The sequence below is a fragment of the Plodia interpunctella genome, chromosome 26 (assembly GCF_027563975.2).
Source record: "Plodia interpunctella isolate USDA-ARS_2022_Savannah chromosome 26, ilPloInte3.2, whole genome shotgun sequence".
NCBI lineage: Eukaryota > Metazoa > Arthropoda > Insecta > Lepidoptera > Pyralidae > Plodia > Plodia interpunctella.
This window is the reverse complement of record NC_071319.1, coordinates 5,757,423-5,780,753: the sequence shown is the minus strand read 5'-3', so window position 1 is coordinate 5,780,753 and position 23,331 is coordinate 5,757,423. Positions and strand designations below refer to the sequence as shown.

The 23,331-nt window shown below is 36.0% G+C and overlaps 2 protein-coding genes across 2 annotated transcripts; both read right to left on the bottom strand.

The window, feature by feature from the left end:
• Positions 1–17,323: 17,323 nt before the first annotated feature.
• LOC128681154 (23 kDa integral membrane protein-like) lies at positions 17,324–19,381 on the bottom strand. Its single transcript, XM_053764809.2, has one exon. It carries the CDS (start codon positions 19,201–19,203, stop codon positions 18,436–18,438), a length of 768 nt encoding a protein of 255 aa, XP_053620784.1. The 5' UTR covers positions 19,204–19,381; the 3' UTR covers positions 17,324–18,435.
• Positions 19,382–19,526: 145 nt separating this feature from the next.
• LOC128681153 (23 kDa integral membrane protein-like) lies at positions 19,527–21,370 on the bottom strand. Its single transcript, XM_053764808.2, has one exon. It carries the CDS (start codon positions 21,368–21,370, stop codon positions 20,591–20,593), a length of 780 nt encoding a protein of 259 aa, XP_053620783.1. The 3' UTR covers positions 19,527–20,590.
• Positions 21,371–23,331: the final 1,961 nt, after the last annotated feature.

Below are 23,331 nucleotides of genomic sequence, written 5' to 3'. Positions count from 1 at the left end.
ACAAATAGGCTTATCTTAGAGCGTCATGAATAAACCCTTATATAGGTACCAGTGTTATCAAAAACATAATCCATAAAAAAGACGGTAGCGTAACAATTTGGCGCCACGAAAATCGACAGAATCAAGACGCTAAGCCTAAGTTGCACCATTCAACTTTGACGTTAAAATTAACCAGTGCCCAACAAGTAGTGGCGAGCAGATTCAACTCAACGTCAAAATAAACGGGTACAACTGAATCTAAGAAAAAGATTACCAAAATCCCAAAGCGTACAATGTGGTTCTCAAAGCGTTTTAAGTCAAAAGCTTAGTCGCGTCCGCGGCGTTCATAACCACACAATATTGTGGGTGGTTTTGAACGCCGCTGCCGCGCTCCTGCCTCCACTAAGTTCTATCCCTAACCAATGCAGCGAACAATTATGCCCGGTCCCGGCCGAAATCACTTAACTTGAGATCGGCCGTAATTGGGTAAGTAATTGTGCCTTCCGGCGTCGCCTGTGAGTCGACACTTCGCTTTGTCTGAAATACGTGTGCTTAAATGGCGATATTAATACTTCCTACTCGCTTTTATATTTTTGCTTAAAGGATTTTATAACATATTCGACTAAGATATAAAAATTACCTATTCATAATTGTTCTGTAATATACACACAAAAATTCACGTCTAGTTTTTACACACTTCCTCTCTTCATATATCTAATTCTTTCCTATTTTTTCTTTCACACATCGCGGTGTTATGCAACTTCAGTTGCCAGACCTACCATATGTATATTATTTATTCTACCACTAGATAATTACCAACAAACAGACAAATATTTTACCAAATGCAAATAAATATTATTCCGGATTTTGAAACTATTAACGTCTTAATTATAGCGCTTTATTCTACCTAAATGATTTAAATTTACATTTTCTTGACTTGAATACATAACAATAGGTATGTACCTACATTTTATCTCATTTTCGACATTATGTATTGTTATTGCCTAAGTACAACATAATTTGAATGCAGACAATACTAGTACAGAATCTAGGTCTTCTCACAGACTAAGTTCGGACGCTAGGAATCCGAACACCAAGCCGCGTTCACTGACACATATTCAGGATATACTAGTAGGTGCCAAAACCGCCGGCCGAAATGGAACTGGGCGGGATACGAGTGTGTCACATGCAGCCAGTCCAATTGCGCTAATAAATTCAGCTGGATCGCATCTTGAACGTCGATCGTTTTGGCAATTTTTTTTAATTAATACAAGAAACATGCGCATTTTGCACACTTGCATTCACGAATTTTACTGAACGGACCTGAGTTTTGACACGATGTAAAGCCAAAAAAAGAAAAACCTCACGACAATGAAAGCTTGTGTCAAAAATTAAAAAAAAAACGTATTACTTTTCATATGATCAATGATCAGGTGCGGAATTTTCGCAATCCCATAATAATCGAGAACCGGTTAAATGCCGGCGATACACTATCGCCGAACTCGGACAGTACATGTCCGATGCGAATGTACAAACGTTGCGTAGTTTTCATGAGAGCTTTAATTTACCGCAAGGAAAAACCGCAATGTAAACTATGTCTGCCAAAGTCGATATATAGAGAGACATGACTGCGGAAGCTGTCTGTATATATATCAGTAATAATAAATTGTTAGTTACCTCTTACTGTTCTACGACATTTTGTAGCTGGCATTTTCGGATTCCAATCTGGCTCATTAAATGTACTTTGGTTACTGATGTTAGAGATTGTAGCCTGTTATGTGTTGCTAAATAAATAAATAAATAAAGATATTGTGCTGCCGACATAAGCCGGTATGCCATTCACATCTACATACAGACTGGTTGCAGGAAAATGCAACGGTTACGTCAACCACCAAGGCCTTCCAGTACCTTTGACACAATAATTTGTAAGGATATACCTATAAATATATGTTTGCCTGTAGCTTATTGTTAAGGTGGTAAACAGATCTTGGACTGGAGCTGCGTGTTATTATAGCTAAGTGCAAAACGTGAAACATTATCTAACACACAAATAGATCTTTACGTACCGAAAATAACAGAACTCAAGGTTTTCAGAAGCTCATCCTACACAATTAATTCTGTTCAAGACGTTATACTAAAAGTGTACGTGTTAATTTAAACCAAAGAGTAGTATACTAGTATAATAACACTACATATATATGACGAGAGACGATACTGTTCAAACATCGGTCCGTCTCCCATGTCCGTAAGTGCTGGTGTACACGGAGCGTTTTTGTCGCTACCTTTACTTAAGTTCATTCGTCAAGTAATAATTGATCAAGCTCTTATTAACCGCCCAATTTTTTCTTCTTCCGTGATTTTGCTCAAGTATACTTTTTATATTATTCCTTTATTTTCACATTTACATGTCATTACAGTTTACACCCATGCGTGAACGTAAAAGCAGCTACTAATACTTACTACACTAACGTACATTTTTAAAGTCAAAAATATGTTAACCGAGTCTTAGGTACTTCTAAACATTTAGGTACGTCTATTGATAATGTAGGTACCTAGGGCATCGCTCAGACCCGCTAGATCTTTACAAAAACAAGCGTCATAATGAGACTGTGTCTGATATTGGGCGTAACAAAACAATCTCAGTCGACACTTTAAAAAGAAGATAAATTTAAAACCGCTCAGTGTACAAACACACTAATACTTGAACGTGACCATTCTCATTCCGCATACACACCAACCTACTTGCAGCACAGATAGACATGCAGTTGTACAGTCGACACCAAGTCACCATACACCTCTATGCCCTTGTAATAAGGTCGAATTTGGAATGAACTTACTTGGAATGTGCAGTTGGCTGTACAGCATTGCTCTTTGTGTAACCTCTGCGACGGCATTCGAGGTCGACAAGATTCTCTCTATATATTTTGAAAATTTAATTGTGACTGTTTATTAATATATTACGAAATTGTTATGATGTAATGGACTTAAATATAAATTCCAATTTTGCTATTTTTAGGGTTCCGTACCTCAAAAGGTTAAAACGGGACCCTTACCAATAAGGGTTCCGTTTTCAAAAGGTTAAAACGGAACCCTTACGACGTGATCCTAATCACTTCGTTATCCGTCTGTCTGTCAGTCTGTCCATATGTCAAGACCCTTTTTCTCAGGAACACGTAAAGGTATCAAGTTGAAATTTATACCCAATACCCAGGTCTACGGTCTCTTTCTGTTGAGAAAACTTCAAAAATATGACCGTTTGGCAAAAAGTTGGGGCATACCGTACTGATAAAGGAAAAAATCTGAAATTAGTACATCACAGAAAAAAGTTATTTATTCCATACAAAATGAGTGCATTTTGCGATTTCACAAAGGAATCAAAACCTGCAGGGTACTTCCCGATGACCTAGAATCATAAAATTTGGGGTAAAGTAAGCGCATACTATGCTGATGAATAAATCCAAAAAAATGTTAATTTATACTTACATTACAAAAAAAGTTATATTTGTAATCTTCAAAATTTTGTACGGAACCCTCAGTGCACGAGCCTAACTCGCATTTGACCGGTATTTTATACTAATTCACCACAGTCTATAACGCTTGCAACACCAGGGGTGTCACACACGCATTGCCTACTCTTTCGGGTCGGGAGCTTCCCCTATTGTGGTTGAGCTTCGCGATGGCTGACGGCTGACTCACGCGTCAACTCGTGAACGGGTGCTGCCGGGGGGAACTGGTCAGCTCGATCTTTTATTAATTTTTTTTTGTTTGGTTAATTATACATATATTTTCCTTTCATCAGCACTTGATCACAATCGTAATATGTTTCAGTATACTTTTCATGTACTTTATTATGTACTTACATTGTTATACTTACACTGATAAAAAATTATACATTTTATATTGAAAAAATGATAAGCCCTTCTGGCATAATAGGGACCAACACTGTTTGAATGAGTTTCTTTCGGCATTTCTTCTCAGCAGTGGTCGTTCCGAAATGCTAGTAGTTTGTAGCTTTGGTAAACGTCATTTAATTTAGAATATGACGTGAAACAGCACCTGTGAAGGCCTAATTTCTGAATTTGATTTCGATTTCGATTATGCACATAACACACAAATTAGCTTCACGTTTCAATTTCTGTAATATATAGCAAATTAAGATTCATTTTTCTATGGTTATAACCGTACTAGAATTATTATATGTATTACGTTAGGAAACATCACTTTTACTGTGTCGAGTCGTCGACATCTTGCGTAATAGCCAAAACATAGTGAAAGTCAAAGGGAACCACTTTTTCTACTCGATCTATTGCATCTGATGAGAAATGTTTATTTCTGTCGTTATAGAATATAATAAACATGTCAGCTTCTACATAGCCTTATTAGTCTTACTACTATTTCATTGGGAAATATAATTTATTATTTTCTCTCAGACTATAATTAAAGCTTGTGTATTAAATATAATTTAAAAAAACACTTATTCGACCTGTCACTCCGTTGCATCAAGTCGAACAGTTCCTAGGAAGCCCAGAGACCATAAGAGAAGCCCAGAGACCTGATGATGATGTATCCAATGGACATAATGCTCGTACGGCATACACTCTGTTTAATTTTAACCCCCGACGACAGAAGAAGAGGAGTTATTATGTTTAACGTTTGTATCTGTGTGACTTTCCGTGGCAAACAGCCAATCGGTTGAACCGATATCGGTTATTTTTTTGTATTTGATAAAGTATTCAGAGGGTAAGAAGGGAAGTATTCAGTTCCTAGCTATGTTTGGAAAATGTGAGTTTCTGCCGCCGGAAACAGTCTGCTCTTTTCTAGCAGATGAGAAGATGCCAGCAACTTCGGAGTCGGGAATTTGTATCTGTGTGTTTTCTATATGCAATAAAGTTAAATTTAATGAAACATATAAACTTTAATTAATAGTAAACAGGACAGGACAGTGAGCACACACTTACAAATTTAATTACATTCGCTAGATAATGTTGATTGTTTCCTAATTTGTTTGTGGTTGCGGTAATAGCGGCAGATACGATCGACATCACACCGACCTTCGCAAATCTATTGCAAAATCACCTTTATTTCCAAGTCATAAAAGTCTATATAGAAGGACCTGACGTTCAGTTGATTGTAGTTTTGAATGTCAATTATACGATGGCTTGGCGACTTGTGATTGTGAATCAAAATGAACAATAGCCGTTGTCGAATGAGGGTTTTTTTTAAGAGACATCACTTTTTTATATTCAGAAAGTACTTACATGCAAAAAACAAAGCTGTGAATATCTGGGTCATTGGGATATCAAGCCAAAGACAAAATAAACAATTTCACAGACTAGAAAAGGATGAGAAAATCTAGAGAAGCGAAACTACAACGCTTTATGGTTAAGGAAGAAACTGGGAACACGCTCAGTTGAGAGAGAGAAAGAGAAAGAGAGTTCTTTATATATCTGTAAAGTATGTAGATGTAACGTACTTAAGTACACAAAAAATAATTTTGGCGATTCTTAGGTGCAACTGGTTGAATTTTTAGGAGTGAGTAAAGTAGAATTATTAAAAAACCTCGATTTCGCCCATTTTGTAACGGTCAGTCATTGGAGAGGTGACCAAAAATATTTTGTCCCCAGCCCGTGCTTAGAAAAGCACGTTAAACAGCCTAGAACATGATCGATAATTCTTATGCATCTGTAAAGAAGGTGCCCCAGAAGTGGGATCATCAAAATGGCTGATGATGAAAGCAAAACTTGGTATAGAGAGAAAATTTGTTCTATCTTTTTTCTAATTAACGATATCACTATATTGAGAGTGGACATTACTTAATACCAGATCACAGCTATATTTTCCAAGAATGTGAGCTATGCGCTGACAAACATAACTCCACTTAATTATAAATAACAGTCATTATCTACACATAAAATTAGTTGTTCGTGTCTAATGGCATGTGTTGATGACATAAAATAGATAAGTCACAGAACATTTTTCAAGTTTTAAATTTATCCAACTCTTCAATAAATTTATGTTTATATTTCCACACTTAAATAATTGAGTCATATATCTAGTAGTTTGCAGCTTTGGAAAATTCTAAAACTTGACGTGAAAAAGTGTCTGTGATGGTCCGATTTCTCAATAATGCCTTTAACTTTGTCCCAATTAAGATGGTACAAGTTCATCAGGTCCTGAGTTCGCGCGGAACAGAGCTCATAAAATGTTATTTTCTTGTATCCTATTTCGTATTATTATGACTATATCTATAAAATTAAGTATTAAAAGTATGCCTAAGTATATACTTATAACATAGTTACGTATTTCTAAAATTTAAACCGCCATAAATTAATAAATCAAACCCAAAAATGAAACCATGTTACATGCTATCGTGTTGTATGTAGATCACAGGTCACCAAAACGGTATCATGCCAATTATAGTGTTTCAAAGTTCTGTGAAAATTACAGAAAGATTTTAGCAACTTCTTACTTTTTGACCATTAAAATATTATGTTTCGTTAACGCGTTCTGCACGCAAAAGTCATAAAATTATTGTAATTGATCAAATTATACAGTCTTCCCCTTTTCGCAATCATTAGGGCGCAGAAATAGTGTAACAACATTGTGTTAAAAACTATCTGACCTATCAATCGACATCTGCCAAATAATCACTAAGATTTACGCAGTTGTGAACAAACAAAAACGTACAATATACCAGTGGCTTCTTCTATAGCGCAGAAGGTAAAAGTCGAAAGAGTTAGACAGCGAAAATTACATCTTTTTTGCAATGTGCTAATAACCTATCATTATTTCAGAATATCATCTTCCAATAAGCAAGTTATATCCAGCTAAACGTGGCTGTTAGTATTCGCTATTCTTGTAGTAGTTTGTGGTCCTAGCTGTGTCGTTTATGTAGTAGTGAACAGTGCTCTGTCTATCCAGTGACAGATACAGACGTAATACTGAAGCTCTATAAAAGATAAGTACTTATTGCGAACTACTTTACCAATAACTTCTCTGAGATACATCCAAAATTATGCAAAATAGTACGTAAATTGGATATTATAACGAATATTTGTCTGTTCGCGATAAACTCAAAAACTACCACATCGATTTTCATGCGTTTTTCAACAATAGATAGTGTGATTCCTGACGAAGGTTTAGGTATATAATTTATTATATTTTTACCCGAGAGAAGCCGGGACGGGCCGCTAGTCCATAATAAGTTGATCTCTCGTTTCACATGATTGCATTTCAGTTGAGATCTACATCTGTATTTTCATTAAGGCAGTCAGCAATGCATCAATACGTGATTTTTTGACGAACTAATTACGTTGTTAGAAGGCTCAGGGGGTGGGTGGAAGGAGAGGGGGGATTATGTCATAAACTAACAAAGACACATAAGTCTTTACATACAGTGTCACGTCTTTATCTATTCAGGGATATACAGAGCCTTTTATAATTTTCCCAACTTTTTCTGTACTCACTCACATTACCGTATTTTTCATCCATTAATACGACACACACTCCTAAAACCACTCACTTAATAACTATTAATTACATAACTTACCGCAAACTATAACTCAACTTTATAGCAACTTGAACAAGTACAACTTAACGAGTAGTAAAAACAATAAAAACCACGAGACCTCCGTGTAATGGTCATGTGACCTACATTCGAACAAACAATGTACAGGAGAATTACTAGGCATTATGTGATGGGTCGTTTGACAAAGTTCACATTGGTTTAGTAAGTTACCCGAGAGCGCAATCGATTGTATGTAATCAGATTGATAGACAGAATAAAATCAACTAGGATTACTTTTAAATACTTTAAATCAAGATTAGGTACAAGTAACCAGCAGATTACAATTTATAAAATTCTTGATTTTTCTTCCGAATATTTTCGTAGATGGAGCATGTATTGGATTGAGGCGATTTAATGTGCTACTAAGTTAATCATATATTAATTAATACCCCTAGTTTAATTGTTGTAACAAGCATTTATTTATGGCAATTTTGCTTTTATTTGAAGGCTGTATAGTGTGTGTTTATCGTCAAAAAGTGCTGCCACTTGCACACAACGGATGTGATGATGATGATGTAGTTTTACGAAGAAATGCTAGGATTTGGCATCGGATAGAACAGCTTCAAAGGAATTTTATTGAAATTAGGAATACCTTTGCCCAGCAGCGGGACGGAATAGATTTAAAAAAATATATCTAAAAATCGGGAGAAGATAATTTGTCACTCGTTACTCGACTCGCCTATGCCATTTTACTCGCCCAATATGAACAAGTAGTGAGGTCGGTGACCCGTTAAATAATCGTGAACAAATGGCTAGATGCAGGGCTCACAAGGATGTAAAGAGTGCGTTTGTATTGTTAGCCATAAATGCTAGAAATAATGAATGCTAAGCGATGTTCAAATATGATTATAAGTAACGAATTTTAATTCGCATTGTCTTATAATGTGGCAACGCCGTCGACTTTTTGGGTACGCCTCATTTGGACAACGAGTCGGGATCTTTATTATTTGAAGTTGTAGTCTTTAATTGTTTGTTGTAATTTACTATAATTTAATCAAAGTTTGTTAAAGCATTTTAGCGCCTGTCCGTAGGCGTATCGTCGTGGCTGATGAGGCAAACCCGAAAAGTATTGATATTGTCAAGGATGATATCCGTGCTAAATGATCTGACAACTAGGATGCCGAAGTGCAGGAGTAAAAGTGGGAAACCTAACCCAGGGCATCGATGCTCTATGGCTGAGAAAGACCTGAAAAACCTCAGATGTCAGTAATTCATGAAGACCAATAAATAAATAATCAAAATCTTAAAAATAAATCTTGCGGAAATATCACAGGTGCAAAGTCGCGGGTGATAGGTAATGCGACTAATGTTATAAAGGGGAAAGTTAGTGAGTATGTTTGTTATGACACGCTCAAACTGCGGCGACAGCAGTTTTGTTCAAAAAGTCTTATAGTCAATGGCGCTTTATAAAGTAGATGGCGCTACTGTGCATAAAAACGTTACGCGTGTAACACCGCGGGGTGCAGCTAGTAATATGATAAAGACTGTGATATTATGTCATATAATGTTTTATAAGGCTTAGAGGTGACTGTCTGATAAGATTATGTTTTGGAGTGATAACGTGATGCTAGATTTATGTCGTAAGGTCACGGGTATTAGGTAGAGGACCAAACAAAATGGATGGACAGAAAAATAGGAATGTTGGGACTCCTCTCGATGATATGATTTTTCTTGTTATTAGATGAATGCTTATACCACTGAACTATTTATTCTAGAAAACTCTGATTATTATCAACTAGCGATCGGCCCGACTTCGCACGAGGTCTATAAACCTTTAGGAATAAATTCTCTAAATAACTTTAAAAACTGCATCAAAATCCGTTGCGTAGTTTTAATTTTATTGAAACAGACTTATGCTAATATAAAGATACACATTTTTGTAACTTTTTCCTGCGTTACATTAGTGAACCTTCCATGTAAATAGGTGGGTTATATTATTCAAAGTTCCATGCAAAATTGGCTTATTTATGAGTTTACTGCATACAAAAAGTTATGTAGATATATTTTTGATAATACAACGATGATTTAAACTATATAACTGGTCGACAGTACTATAACCATACCATTGCTATAACCAGTAACACAAATATGACCAACCTAACTTTCTAATTCATTCCCCTTTTGGCCCTATGACCAAATCCGGTCCTTTCTTATCACAGCCTACTAAAGAAACGCCACGTTACAGTGTCCTAAGCTAAATATCTCCAATGCTAATATTTTATACATTTAATTTTGTCCCAAAAATATATATGACTAGCTGCGCCCCGAGCCTCGCTCCTGAGGGGATTTCAGGATATAAACCCTGGTCCAGCTTCTAGGTTATATTCTACCCATGTACCTAATTTCATAACAATCCGATCAGTAGATTTTGCGTGAAATAATAACAAACATACACACATTCTCACTAACTACGTTATATTTACATTATATTTAAAAGATACGTTATATTTACCCAAAAAAATAATATTTAAAAATTTTACTCCCCTTCCAAAAAGATTTAGGAAAACGTCTTGTTCAAACCTACATTTAAATTAATAATAGGTACCACTGCATTTAAATAAAATATATACCATTTTTACATACCCAAAAAAAAAATCATTAAACTAAGCGATACAAAACAGATTCGGAAAAATGAGGTACCAATTCTCACAACGATTATGTAACTTATACTACGGAGGTACCTCAACTCGACCTACCTTAGAAACTTTACTTTCTACCGAGCCCAGCGTGGCTGCCCTTGAGTGTGCGTAGGGCCACGACGACCTACTATTTTAGAGTGGGGACTTCGCTACTAAAATACAACTCACTGAGGTTACAAAGGTTAAACTTTGTGTTCCAGTAACGAAGACATGGTTAGTATTTCTATTTATTTATTTTATTTTGACGTGACAACGTCTTAAATTAGGTTGCGGCTGGGAGTCACTTATGAAAAAGTGTAACGCCCGGTAACTTTACGATGAGTCACCGAACGAGAGAGAGGCCCGCCGAATGCCTTGCGTCTCTCTCCCACTCAACTATGATCGGTCTGCCGCGCGCGTAAAAAGACGTTGTCACGTAAAATCTTCGCCCGTAAAACCGACTTTACAGGCAACCATATTTTTTACTAGCTTTTGCCCGTAGCTTCGCCCGGGTTTATGTCGTTCCGCTCATAATTTATTATTGGCGATATATCGAGTTCTAAGCAACGTGTCGCGATGAAACCTTTACCAGATTTTAAGTCAGACCTTCCGCTATTCAACTGTTAAAACCGCATCAAATTCCACCTAGTATTTTTTACGTAATCCTAAAAATAATGTAGCTATAGCCCACTTATAGTTTTATTATATAAGATAACAATAGATGTGGATTTGAAAGCATTTTATGACAGTGACATCAAACTGAAAAAAGCGAAAAATACATTTTCCTAAAATTAACGTACCTAGCCTCGAAAATTACTTTTTGACGTGACAACGTCTTAAATTAGGTTGCGGCTGGGAGTCACTTATGAAAAAGTGTAACGCCCGGTAACGTTACGATGAGTCACCGAACGAGAGAGAGGCCCGCCGAATGCCTTGCGTCTCTCTCCCACTCAACTATGATCGGTCTGCCGCGCGCGTTAAAAGACGTTGTCACGTAAAATCTTCGCCCGTAAAACCGACTTTACAGGCAACCATTTTTTTAAGTTAAAGTTGTATTCATCTACTGTAAATTATATTCAACATATAATATAGCTAAATATAAGTTAATTTTACTTTTATACGCTTGATGTTTTATGTTTGTAGTAGCGAGTGCTTTTAACCACTTCCTCGCCATTTGAGTACATAGTGCAGCATAGAGGAAATACGAGTACTATTTAATTGGACCGTATTGGATGTATACTATCGACCGTATTCCCTTTCATTAAAGTATATTTTATGTCTGTGAAGTTTGAGACCTCTGTCTAGAGCTTTATGGGTCTTTACTTGCGCTTTATAATTAAGAATGTTGTAATTATGAGAATATTATATAGCTGTAGCTGCGCCCTTTATTTAGCGGCTTCGCTCCCGTGGGAATATCGAGATACAAAATAGCCTATGTGTTATTCCAGATTATATGCTATCCGTAACAAATATACATATATACGCACATCCTCACAAACTTTCGCGTAGGATTTGGTACATGATGTCTTACAGTCCTCTCTAGTTACCTTGTCTCAATTTTGTTCTGTTTCCTTCCTCGATTCTTAAAGCCTGCGTCACTTTTTTTTAAATACCGACATATCACATTGGTATTTTGTGTTAGAATAGTAATTTTTTAAAATGCCTTAGCATAGTTACCTTTGCCGTGTCCCCGCTATCAACAATGCGGCATGTTGGACCCAATCATTTATTTTTGAAAATAATAATCAGATGAAAAAATTCTGTAATCGTGCGGGAATTGAACCCGCGGCCCTGTCTATCCGGGAAAGTGCTCTTGACCACTGAGCCATCGAGACCACGCCAGTTCGGCTGAATTCAGCCGAAGCGAGTGGCGCGAGTTCAATTCCCGCTCGATACCAGAATTTTTCATCTCATTATTATTTTCAAAAATACATTTAAAAGCATCTGTGATATGTATAACAAATCCATTTATTAATTCAGATCATTTATTCAAAAATTAAACCTTCACAGGCAATTTTAAATTACACACTTTTTCTCCAAAAACTAGGTACACGTGGCGTGTATTTAAGTATAACAGGAACAGCAGTATTATAAAATTATATGTAATAATACTTGGGTAATCAAGAAGTCAACGAATTCGTTTAAAATTCCACCAAAATATTCTCCAACATTCATAAGATGACCTCACACAGGTCCACATTGTAAGGGCCCGTCATATTGCGAAACTGACATACGGCCATAGAAAGCTGCTCTATGTCGCAATATTTATTTAAAAATCCATCACACTATGGCATATAACCCACCATTGACATGACCAATACAATTTGAACTTTACCTCAATGATCATAGGGCTTAATTCAGACTGTAGATTAAAACAAAGTGTTGAGAGAATGCTTTTAATATTACGTAATAAAAAAATCGCCTATAGAGTTAGCTGATGAAGTTTTAATATTTGTTTAATACAAGGCTCTGTAGCTTTTCTCTTTTAGGAACATCAGTAGGTATAGATAGCCTACGCCCTAATCAGCATAAACAATAAACTTTACAAATTATAAATATTCAGTTGCTTGAGGTCACCCTTTTTGGGAATGCAGTTATTACCCGTCAGCTGTGTGACTGTGAAGAATGTTTGTCCGACGACGTCCATGAGATTATATACGGAGTGTTTTTAATCCAACCAGCTCATTGTTTTTGTCACAAAATATTTTTGTTTCTCAAAAAGGAGTGATTTACTAAGAATTGCACATTTAAATAGACAAAAATTGGAAAAGTTTTAGAATCTAATAAAACAACAGAACCAGATAGAAAACCAGGTCACAGAATCAGGTAAATATAAATTAGTTTATCTCGTTATTTCGAAGTCAAATATAAGAATTTCCCAAATAAGCCAAACAAAAGTTTAGTAAGTATTTGTGCCAAGTTCTCCGCAATACAAACATGTATATGGTACATGGTAGTGCCAAGGACACTTAAAAATAAATATTTGTAAAAATAGTGACGAATTGAACTATTTTTTTTTTCAGTTTACAGTAAGCTACCTATTACCTAACATGAAACGTGTTGCACTTCGGTTTCGATGTGGTGACGTGTCCTGACGCGAGTTTAAAATTTCTTACCCATCACAAAAAGCGCACTGCGCCGCTAAAGAAGTTTTCACTTAAAAAAAAACTGGTCAGGCACGATCGACACAGTTCATAGCAAAGTTAGAGGAAATTCTCAGCAAATAAAGATTATTGTATGACGCCATTGATGATGATAACCAGACGGATACGAACTGTTGTGGTTGACAGCTGATTATATGTACATTTTGCCAAATTTTTAGCTATGCCTTTTTAATTTTAAACGGAAGGATAAACGCTTAATATTTTCACTTGCAATGTATGTTGCTATGTCCTATGTCTCAGTTGCAATGTTGCAACTTCAGTTTGAAGTAGATATCTTCAACAGATTAATCTGAAATTTGTACATACATTTAGTTTGGATGACAATGCATTATGACAAGCATGACCTGATGGTGCAACAAGAACTCCTCAATGGATTACTGCACGGATATGATATTTTGTCGCACATTGAACGCAATAAGATATCTCTGACAACAATATTATTTATTTGCAAAAAACTCATTTAGTATAGTCTAACAACCTCCAAAATAACACATCTCAAGTGTCTGATGTTGTATCTCAATGGAATAAGGCCTAAATTATTAAATGCATAGGTAGTACTTCAATACTATGTACTCGCCTCTAGCAATGACATCATAATAGACCAATTTACTGGACTGTGCAATTTGACACTGCCTTGCCAATTGGTATTATAAAATTGTTGAAAAATATCTTGAAGAAAATAAAAATGCATGTTTATATTGTGTTTGTAATTACTAATTGCATTTTTTTTACTTATTTACATATGTTATTTATATAATGTACTTTGAAATATTTTGTTAGTAACTTAATGACCTTTTTAAAATAATTAAAAACAATAATAAAGAAGAAATACTAGCTATCTAGCTCTTTCGCGTTTCTAAGGTTACAAAACAGAAACACCGCTCTAAAACAGAACAGTAATTTTATACATTGTTTGCTAATTTTGAAAATACCCGCTCGGGTTAATTTTACAAAAATTTGTTAGAAAGCAGATGAACTGACATTTTGAAGACTTTACAATCGCCGTGGTCGCAACCACGGCTGGAATATTTAAATATATTAGGACAAATTTTAAATATATTAGGACAAATCACACAGATTGAGCTAGCCCCAAAGTAAGTTCGAGATTTTTATTATAGGATACTAACTCAACGATACTATATTTTATAACAAATACATATATAGATAAACATGCAAGACTCGGGCCAATCAGAAAAAGATCATTTTCCATCATGACTCGGTTCAGTGGCAAGAACTTCACCACTGCAAATATAACATTTGAAAATGACAACGATATAATAATATTCACAGGCAGTGTAGCATTATATCTGTGAAGCACACATGGGCTTGAAAATTCAGCGAATAGTATTTATTTTATTCGACAAAATAACAACGTCTAGTATTGTATTGACATCAGTGTCGCACGCGTCGGCTCGAAAAATCGGTCCAGTGACTTTTTGGATCACCGCGTCGAGACAATAAACACGGGGCAAAAAATGACATTACGTTGTTCATGGGTTAACTTTTTCGATGATACTATTTATGTGTTCATTAAAATTTGACCTATTTATATAACATGTTTTACCTACCCGCCTCTTCACTCGCATGAATTTCCCACACACAAAAAATTCAAGAATATTGGTAGAAATAAACTTGGAGAGGTAACCAACAATCTCATAAACGCGTTAAAGTTTTCTTTTATGCTCTAATTTCGGAAACTATGTGTCCGATTTGGAACGTTCTTTTTATTTCTATGATAGCCAAAATCCTGAGAATAGTTATTCCGAATTTAATGTGATTCGAATTGTTTTCATCTTATGGTTGGCTGGTGGAGAATACCTTGTAGCACTAAGTCCACCATAAGTACCAATGTAGTAGTAGTAGTGTAGTTTTTTTTTGTATAACTTTGTGCAATAAAGTTTTAAATAATAAATGAATTTCCCACAGGAGGCTGCCGTGGTATAGCAGACAAACTTTTAGATCATTCATTTGGTTGCAAAGTATTACGTCTTTTACGCGGGGGAAATAACGAGCAAAAGCTAGTACTTAAGTATATATAAATATATATATATGTATATTAGGACAAATCAGACAGAGTGAGCTAGCCCCAAAGTAAGTTCGAGACTTGTGTTATGGGATACTAACTCAACGATACTATATTTTTATAACATATACATATATAGATAAACATCCAAGACCCGGGCCAATCAGAAAAAGATCATTTTCCATCATGACCCGACCGGGGATCGAACCCGGGACCTCTCGGTTCAGTGGCAAGAACTTTACCACTGAGCCACCGAGGTCGTCATATGAATAAATACCATTACTTAACTTTTATTTTCAGTTAATATTATTGGGGATAACCCGAAAAAACCAGTCTTTCTACACTTATCTAAGAAAATATAACCGAATTATGTAAATGGCGGCTATAAAATTAAAGTTATTACACTTGAATCAACGAGAGTTTTGTGTGAGATCTAAATTATAATATTTTTAGGGTTCTGTACATCAAAAGATAAAAACAGGACCCTTATCATATATTATAGAATTACTTCGTTGTCCGTTTGTCTTTCTGTCTAGGTCCTTTTTCTCAACATTCAAGAAGTCACCTTATAAAATCTACAAAGCATACGTGACTAAAGCAATAGTGTTTTTCATCATAAATCATTAATATACCACAACTTATAAGGCTACAAGCTCACGTTGTAACCGTCAGACATTTAATATATATGTATAATATGTACCTACGTGATTAGTCAGAAATTCTTTACTATGAGTCACTGGTTGAATAAGACCCCTTCATATCAAGATACAGTTAGATTTTTCTATGGAGATGAAAGTAAATGATTCATATTTCCAACACCTCCTTCAGTCGTATTCCACATGGCTGAGAGTCGTGGTCATTAAGTGGAATGAAACACATATTTTTTTCTGGCAATATAACGGCCTATGCACTAAGCTTGTATCGCGGGTCCGATAGACACAACCCAAACGGGCACAATAGTCGTGATCACAGATGCTAAGTATTTGCCCAAACTTTCCACTATAAATGTAACGGGATATCTCATATCAGTTCACGTAACTAACATTATACTTATATAGGAAAATCTTACTCATTCTGCTTTGTTAAAACATAAAATAATATGATGTCAATCCTTAAATTAATCCCAACGAACCGGTCAGAGTTTTCATCACATTCGTGTTTTTTACGCTGGCTAATTCGTCTTACACTATCGGCAAATAGTTCCCCAAATGTTGTCGGTATCAGCGTACATTGCTGGTATTCCCTTGCGGTAAATAATAAGCTCTCATACAAACTACGCAATGTATATTCATTTGCGTCGGTGTCTGTCTAGAGTGTGTGGCCAGTATTGGATGTAGTATGAGGTGATAAACTTAGGTACTTTGTCATATTTTTTTTTTCTAGTTTATAGTTCCGAAACATAAAAATGTAACATAACATTTGTTATCTTTGTCGCAAGTATGATTAAATTATTTTTTTACCAAAATGGTATCATTTTGTAACTGCACTGTGGGCACTTTTGCGGTACTTATAATGTAGGTGTATATGTTTAAAAATTTTATATTTGTCTTCAATTCTATTGGTTCGAAACTATTCAGAATTGAAGTAATGAATGATAAAGGAGGTGTATGAAACCTCTGAGAAGATAGAACAACTTTTACTTTCCTTAATGTCACGGAGCAGATCTTGGTCTTTAATGGTACCAGTTAGTTTTAACGCAACTTTTCATATAAATCTTGAAGAGAGAGATGTGAAATTCTAAGAAACAATATGTAACAATTAATTAATTATTTTTTTTAATAATCTTATAATACTGATTGGTTGGTGAAAACTATAGATATTTATAAGGGAAAATAAAATTAAAATACATTTTCTTTAAAAAATATTATTATTTTATTACAAACGAAACGAAACTTAAGACTAGTTTCGGCTTATTTAATTTAAAATAGAAAAATAACTTAATTTCTAAAAACTACATTTACATAACTCAGTAGTGTGATTATTCTTACATGGGTATATATGTTTTTGCATGCAAAAAATATATTTTTTTAATGTTTTCGTGAATATTTTGTATCTCTATATTTTTCTTTGGTATGTGGTAAACACACTGTTACAATTCATATAATAATATTTTCACTAAAAATAACAATAAAAAAAAATCTGTATGGCTCTCGTATAAAGGACGGAAATTCAAAATACACAAAACAATTCACTTAAAAAATAAGTTTACAAATAAAAATTTACAATCACATTATTAAGACGGATATAAACAAAACGTATTGGCACTCATGAATACATTATAAACACCTCTATGAGTTTCTAAATGGTAGATGATGTAACCTAAAAACCAGAAAGACTTACGTAAAAATTTACTTATTCGACCAATGGTCCATAGACACAACAAGATTCATATAGATAGCGCACCAACATGACATTATCAAACATAACGTTGCTTAACCGCAAGTAACAGGCGGCTTATGCATTAGAACTACTCTAACAAAATAGCGCAATCGAATTGAGGTCAAATTTTTCTCATGGACGGCCTTCCACCCACTATTGGCAAATATCACCGTCCATGGCGGCCCATGTACTCTTAAGAAGGCTTATACGCGCTTACGAAACCAGCAGTCGAAGTAACACGTTACTAAAATTACGCTATGCGTGTCTCTAGACACTTGGTGGGGGCGAGGTCGCTAAAGCCACGATCTTAGGCACAATTGAGATTCATTATACCGTGAGTCAAAAGTACATATGATTCAGTTGCTTAAGGAGGATATAATGATTGATGCTGCATTCAGAGCGTGACATTTTGACCTAAGGCGCGGTCAAACGACAATGAAATCGACTGTCCTAAAGATTACAGATGGTATCCAATGGAATGTATGACTTAAACTAACAAATAAAGATTTCTGCATTCCTTTCAACAAGGAATCGAACTTTATCCCTAAATGCATTGTCCACATCTACACAGAACATGAAATGAAAATAAAAGTTACAGCGTACTGCAATCGATTCGTATCGAGTCGTGATATGGCGGGAAAAAATCGAATTGTGACGCTATTCGATTGACATTCGGAGGTTCAATAATACTGACTGACTTACGACCTAGCATTCCGTTTCTCCTTCTTTCCTCTCGCTCGGTAAATAGTGCTCCACTTCACGCATATAATGGAACAGCTTCCATGCTAACACGACTCCTGTGATTTCCACAATAGCTATAAGTAGGGACGCACCAGCCACTGAAGAACTGATAATCTTAGTGTAAACTGAGGCCACTTTAGCACAACCTAATCTTTCATTGGCTTCCTTATCCGTGAATTCGCAGGTAGCTCTGTAATAACTGTCCAAACAGCAGGTCAAAGGCAGGTCATTTCTCCAACTTCTGTAATCTCTGGCATCGTTAGCACCACAGCATTTGAGTTTCCTTTCGATCCTTCCAAAAGCTTTGAACACATCAGGGTTTGACTGAGAGTTGTAGTATCCATCGTACACAGTATCCTTGATGAAGCGGTCTGTATCTTCACCATCGACAAACACGAAGATCAAAGTCGCTGCGATGAACTGAAGAAGGATAATAAGGATGAGGAACATCCCATACATCCCCAACATTCCTCTGCTTTCCTTATTAGCACCGCAATAACCACAGAAAGCCACGATCATGATGAAAAGTCCGAGCAAGATGAACAGCCATGGCGCCACTTGAGGCCAATACACTCTATAGTCTAGTAAATAATGGTTGCTGTTCCTCAATGCGACAAATTCTGATAAATGCACAAAGAACCAGATTCCGGTCGCGGCGGACACGAGACCGAATACCGCGTAAATGATGTTAAGGACGTAAAGAACGGATTTGATGAAGTCTTCCCTCGCCATGTTATCGACCGCGCGCGAAGATCGTTGTCAACCGAATGAAAGGTGTGTCGATGTTGCAACTGGTTTTATAAGGTCGGGTCGTGCGCGGGCGCTCCGTACCAAGCCTGAAGACTGACTGAGTGGCTCGCGCAGTCTCAGCCTGTGACACAGTTAAGGTACTTCTGATTTCCCCTCGATTGCAAGGTGATCTTGCGCAACGCATATTTTAACGGAGCTTTAAGCTGCCGCAAATCTACATTTTATCGCCAATATATTTTTAGTATTGTAAACATTTTCATATAACTGTAAATAAATGTTGAAGGTTAATGATTTATAAAAAAAAATGTGTATCATTCCGTTTATTTACACACGTTTCATACAGGTACTTATTATTTGGTACATCAATAAATATAAATAAATTAATCTAATGTGACACAAAAATGCATTTTTGTGATCGGAAACAATAATTAGTATTTCATAAAGCTTAGTAACCTCTTTTAAATGCTAATTTATTTCAAGATTTATTTATACCTACTTACTGACAGCACAGTTTCACCTAGCTCACTTTCTATTAAGAAATTTATAATACAAACATACATACGCGCAGCTGTGCATACATGATTACATCCATTCATTACAAATCAGTCGCATGTACGTACAAGCCCTTACTTCTTACGTAACTGGTGTGAAGTTAGACATTTTCTTCTAACAAGAAATGAAAAACTTTCACTTAAGAACTTGTATGTCACTATGTTACACACGCCCCACCAGCGTAATGTTGTGAAATGAAAAAGTCAACAACAAAAACTGGTCACGCTTAATAAAATATCTCAACTTAGCCGGTTACTTAATAGCTTACAACATTATAGCATATAGCATTATAAATTGAGAACATCATTTCTGAAATGACACATAATAATACTAATTGACTTCGTCATTAATCTGCTTTGTAATTGCGTGGTCAGCGCCACAAAAGCTAAATGCATCTGGTCTACCAGTCCACCGCAGTGAAGCCAATTTATACGGACCGTACACTTTCAATTTCGGTGGGGATAGGTGGGGACACAATCATACTCTACCAATTTCAAAATCACATAATCAATAGCCCAAACTTTAAGACTATAAGACATCTCTATTTCATGAGATAATAATACTCGATTAACACGTTTAAAGTTAGTATCAAGCATGACTACATCACTGGAAATGATGTAAATTGGTCATAATTGAACAGACAACAATAATTTGAGATTCGTCGTCATTCCAAAGCGCCTCTTTAGAATACAAAAGTACTGAACCTCGACACGCACCATTATTCGATATGCTTGACGAATATGGCCTTAACGGTCATCACAATAAAGAGACAAAAACAAAAAAATATTACACGGTTGGTTTAACACTACAGTTCAGTTTATATCAGTCCTTTTTTGCTTTCAGACTCTTGCTGGGCTTGTAACACTCGCGGTCGCCTCAAAATAGATCTCAGCATTCTAATAGATACTACTAAGATGATAATACTGATGAAGGCGATGAATATTGACACTCCAGATAAGACTTTGATGATGATTCTCGAATACTGCGCAGCAACAGTCGCGCAGCCGTGACGTTCGTTAGCTAATTTGTTCGTAATCTCGCAGTTAATGCTGTAAGGCTCCAACCATCCATGGTAGAATACATCGCAGCAGGAATTGGGGAAGTCGTTCTTCCAGTTGACGTAATCTCTGGGACTTTCGGCGCCGCAACACTGCATCCTCCTTTCGATTCTCCCGAATGACTCTTCGACTTCGTGATGCTCTTTCATTTGGTAAAACGCGTCCCAAATCGTGTCTTTGATGAAATTATCTGACGATTTGCTGTCAGCAAACACTAGAGCAATCACAGCCACAGCAAGGGACACCAAAATTGTAATAGAAACAAACGTTACGTGCACTCTAAGGATTCCTTTGCTCTTCTTGGTGGCACCAGAGAATCCACACCCGGAAACGCCGAGGACAAGCAGTCCCACGATGATAAACAGCCATGGTATCACCTGAGGCCAATACAGGTTGTAATCCAACAGGTAATGGTTACTGTTCCGCAGATTTGTCACTTCTTTCACTTCAACAAAGAACCAAATCGCCGTAGCCGTGAGGGCTAAGCCGAGGAAGGCATAGAAGGAATTTAGAACGTGCGAGCACACTTTAGAACTCATTTTCGTTTGCACTATCTCACTGGTCACAACGGTACGTGCGTCTCCTCGTCGGGTTCACAATTAAATGGCGTGTGGCTTCGCCGGCGAGTGGTTTTATGACGGCCGCTGTTTCCGATCAAGGTCTAAGGATTTATTTCCTTGCGCGTGAGTCATAAGGGTCTGTTTTCCGTGAATAGTGACGTGTTTCAATTATGATTCTGGTGGTATTACAGTTTGTTTACGATGATCTGCGGACGGAAAACGGCGGCTTATCATCTACAATACAGGTTAATAGTTGCAACAATCGTGTTTTCTCATAGAACTGTCTGGAAATTCTAGTAAATCTGTTATGGTTATAGAATTTCTGCCGTGCCCTAGTTTGTCTTGTTTTTATATCCAGAACGTACCGATAAATGCTATCGGTATTTTACCATAACAAACATTACCATATGTGGAGTAAAATATTTTAAAAAACCCAAATTGTAAATGCCTAAGTGAGTACCTTACCTAATTATCTCTTGCTTTTTCATTTCGAAATATATTCATGCAATGGTGAGCCATTCGCTAAACAAATATTTTATTGCTTCTGAATCCTTAAGTACCTAATTACAAATAACTGTTTAACAATAAGCAGGAAAATCGAGGATAATACACATATTCAGCCACTCATATCTTGCGCAATAGGTAATCATATATTTCCTTATTTCCTTCGATTTTTCTTAAATAACATTTCAAACGTTGGAAAATTCTTCAATGGACATAATATTAATATTATATCTATGGAAGGGAGCTCATTCCACAACCTCAGAACGCGGGAGAGAGGTCTGAGGAGGATCTCCTCTCGCCACTGAAGATCCCCGTCATTGACGCGTTCCTCGAAATACAATAAATGAATTATTTAATGGTACTTTTTAATGGTAGCTATATTGTCTAATGTTACATACACATCATCATTAATTCATCGTAACTACGAGAAAACTAACAAACAATAATGACAAAAATGTCTGCTTTGTTCCACAAGTCACACGTTCCTACCTCGCTGCTATATACTCAAGTAACCAATTACAAAAATACGTATGTTCGGGTGGAATCTTGTAACTCAATTTTGAAGCAGATATCTTCAAGCGATTGAGCTGAAATTTTTTACACACGTTTTGTATAAGCATGACCTGATGGTGTACCTAGAATCAGCTCCCAATAAAAGCTTGTAAGTATTAGAAATGTACTATTAAAACTTCTCATCCTCGTAAAATTTGAGATCATGATTGGATAACTAAAATTGAAATAAAATAAAATTGTAAGTTCTAGGGCATAAAATAAAATCACCTCGACACTGAAGCGACATTTTACTCTCGACGTAACTATATACATTACTCATCTAGTTACGCCTCGTGTAAAATTCTTCCCTTTACTATCTTGGTGTATAATCTGTAACTATTTTTTCAAAACATTATTTACCTGCGTGGTCAGGTATATAAGGTTTTGAAAAAACACAAACACAAACAACCGGATAGGTTGATTTCACTCCCTCACGTTATTAAACGCAGTCTACCTATTAAATTGGGGTGAGTTCCCCTGTGCAATCAAGACTTTGTTATGTAATACTTTTAACTGTATAATTTACAATAGTGCTGATCGTACTTAAATTAATTTTCTTATTATTTCTTGTTTCCTCCAGATTGACGTGAACTCAATCGTTTTACCCTGCAAGAAAACATTAAATCTTTATATTAGTTTAGTTTAGTAAACATGGTACTGACATCGACGCTCTAAGGCGGCGAAGGCAACCGGAAAAACTCTCAGATGAGAAAGAAAGAGAAAGACAGAGTAAACATGTAATTATTGAAAATACAACTTATAGTCCAAGCGGTCAAAGTATCATTAGGATTATATTGGGTGTTCCTGAATAAGCTCGACTTCGAAAAGACCCACGCAAAAATTTGACAACGCATCTATTTCATTCAAATTTTATTTACCAAAGT

Coding starts and splice junctions, on each gene's coding strand:
- LOC128681153 (XM_053764808.2), bottom strand. CDS start 21,370: ATGAGTTCTAAAGTGTGCTCGCACGTTCTAAATTCCTTCTATGCCTTC.
- LOC128681154 (XM_053764809.2), bottom strand. CDS start 19,203: ATGGCGAGGGAAGACTTCATCAAATCCGTTCTTTACGTCCTTAACATC.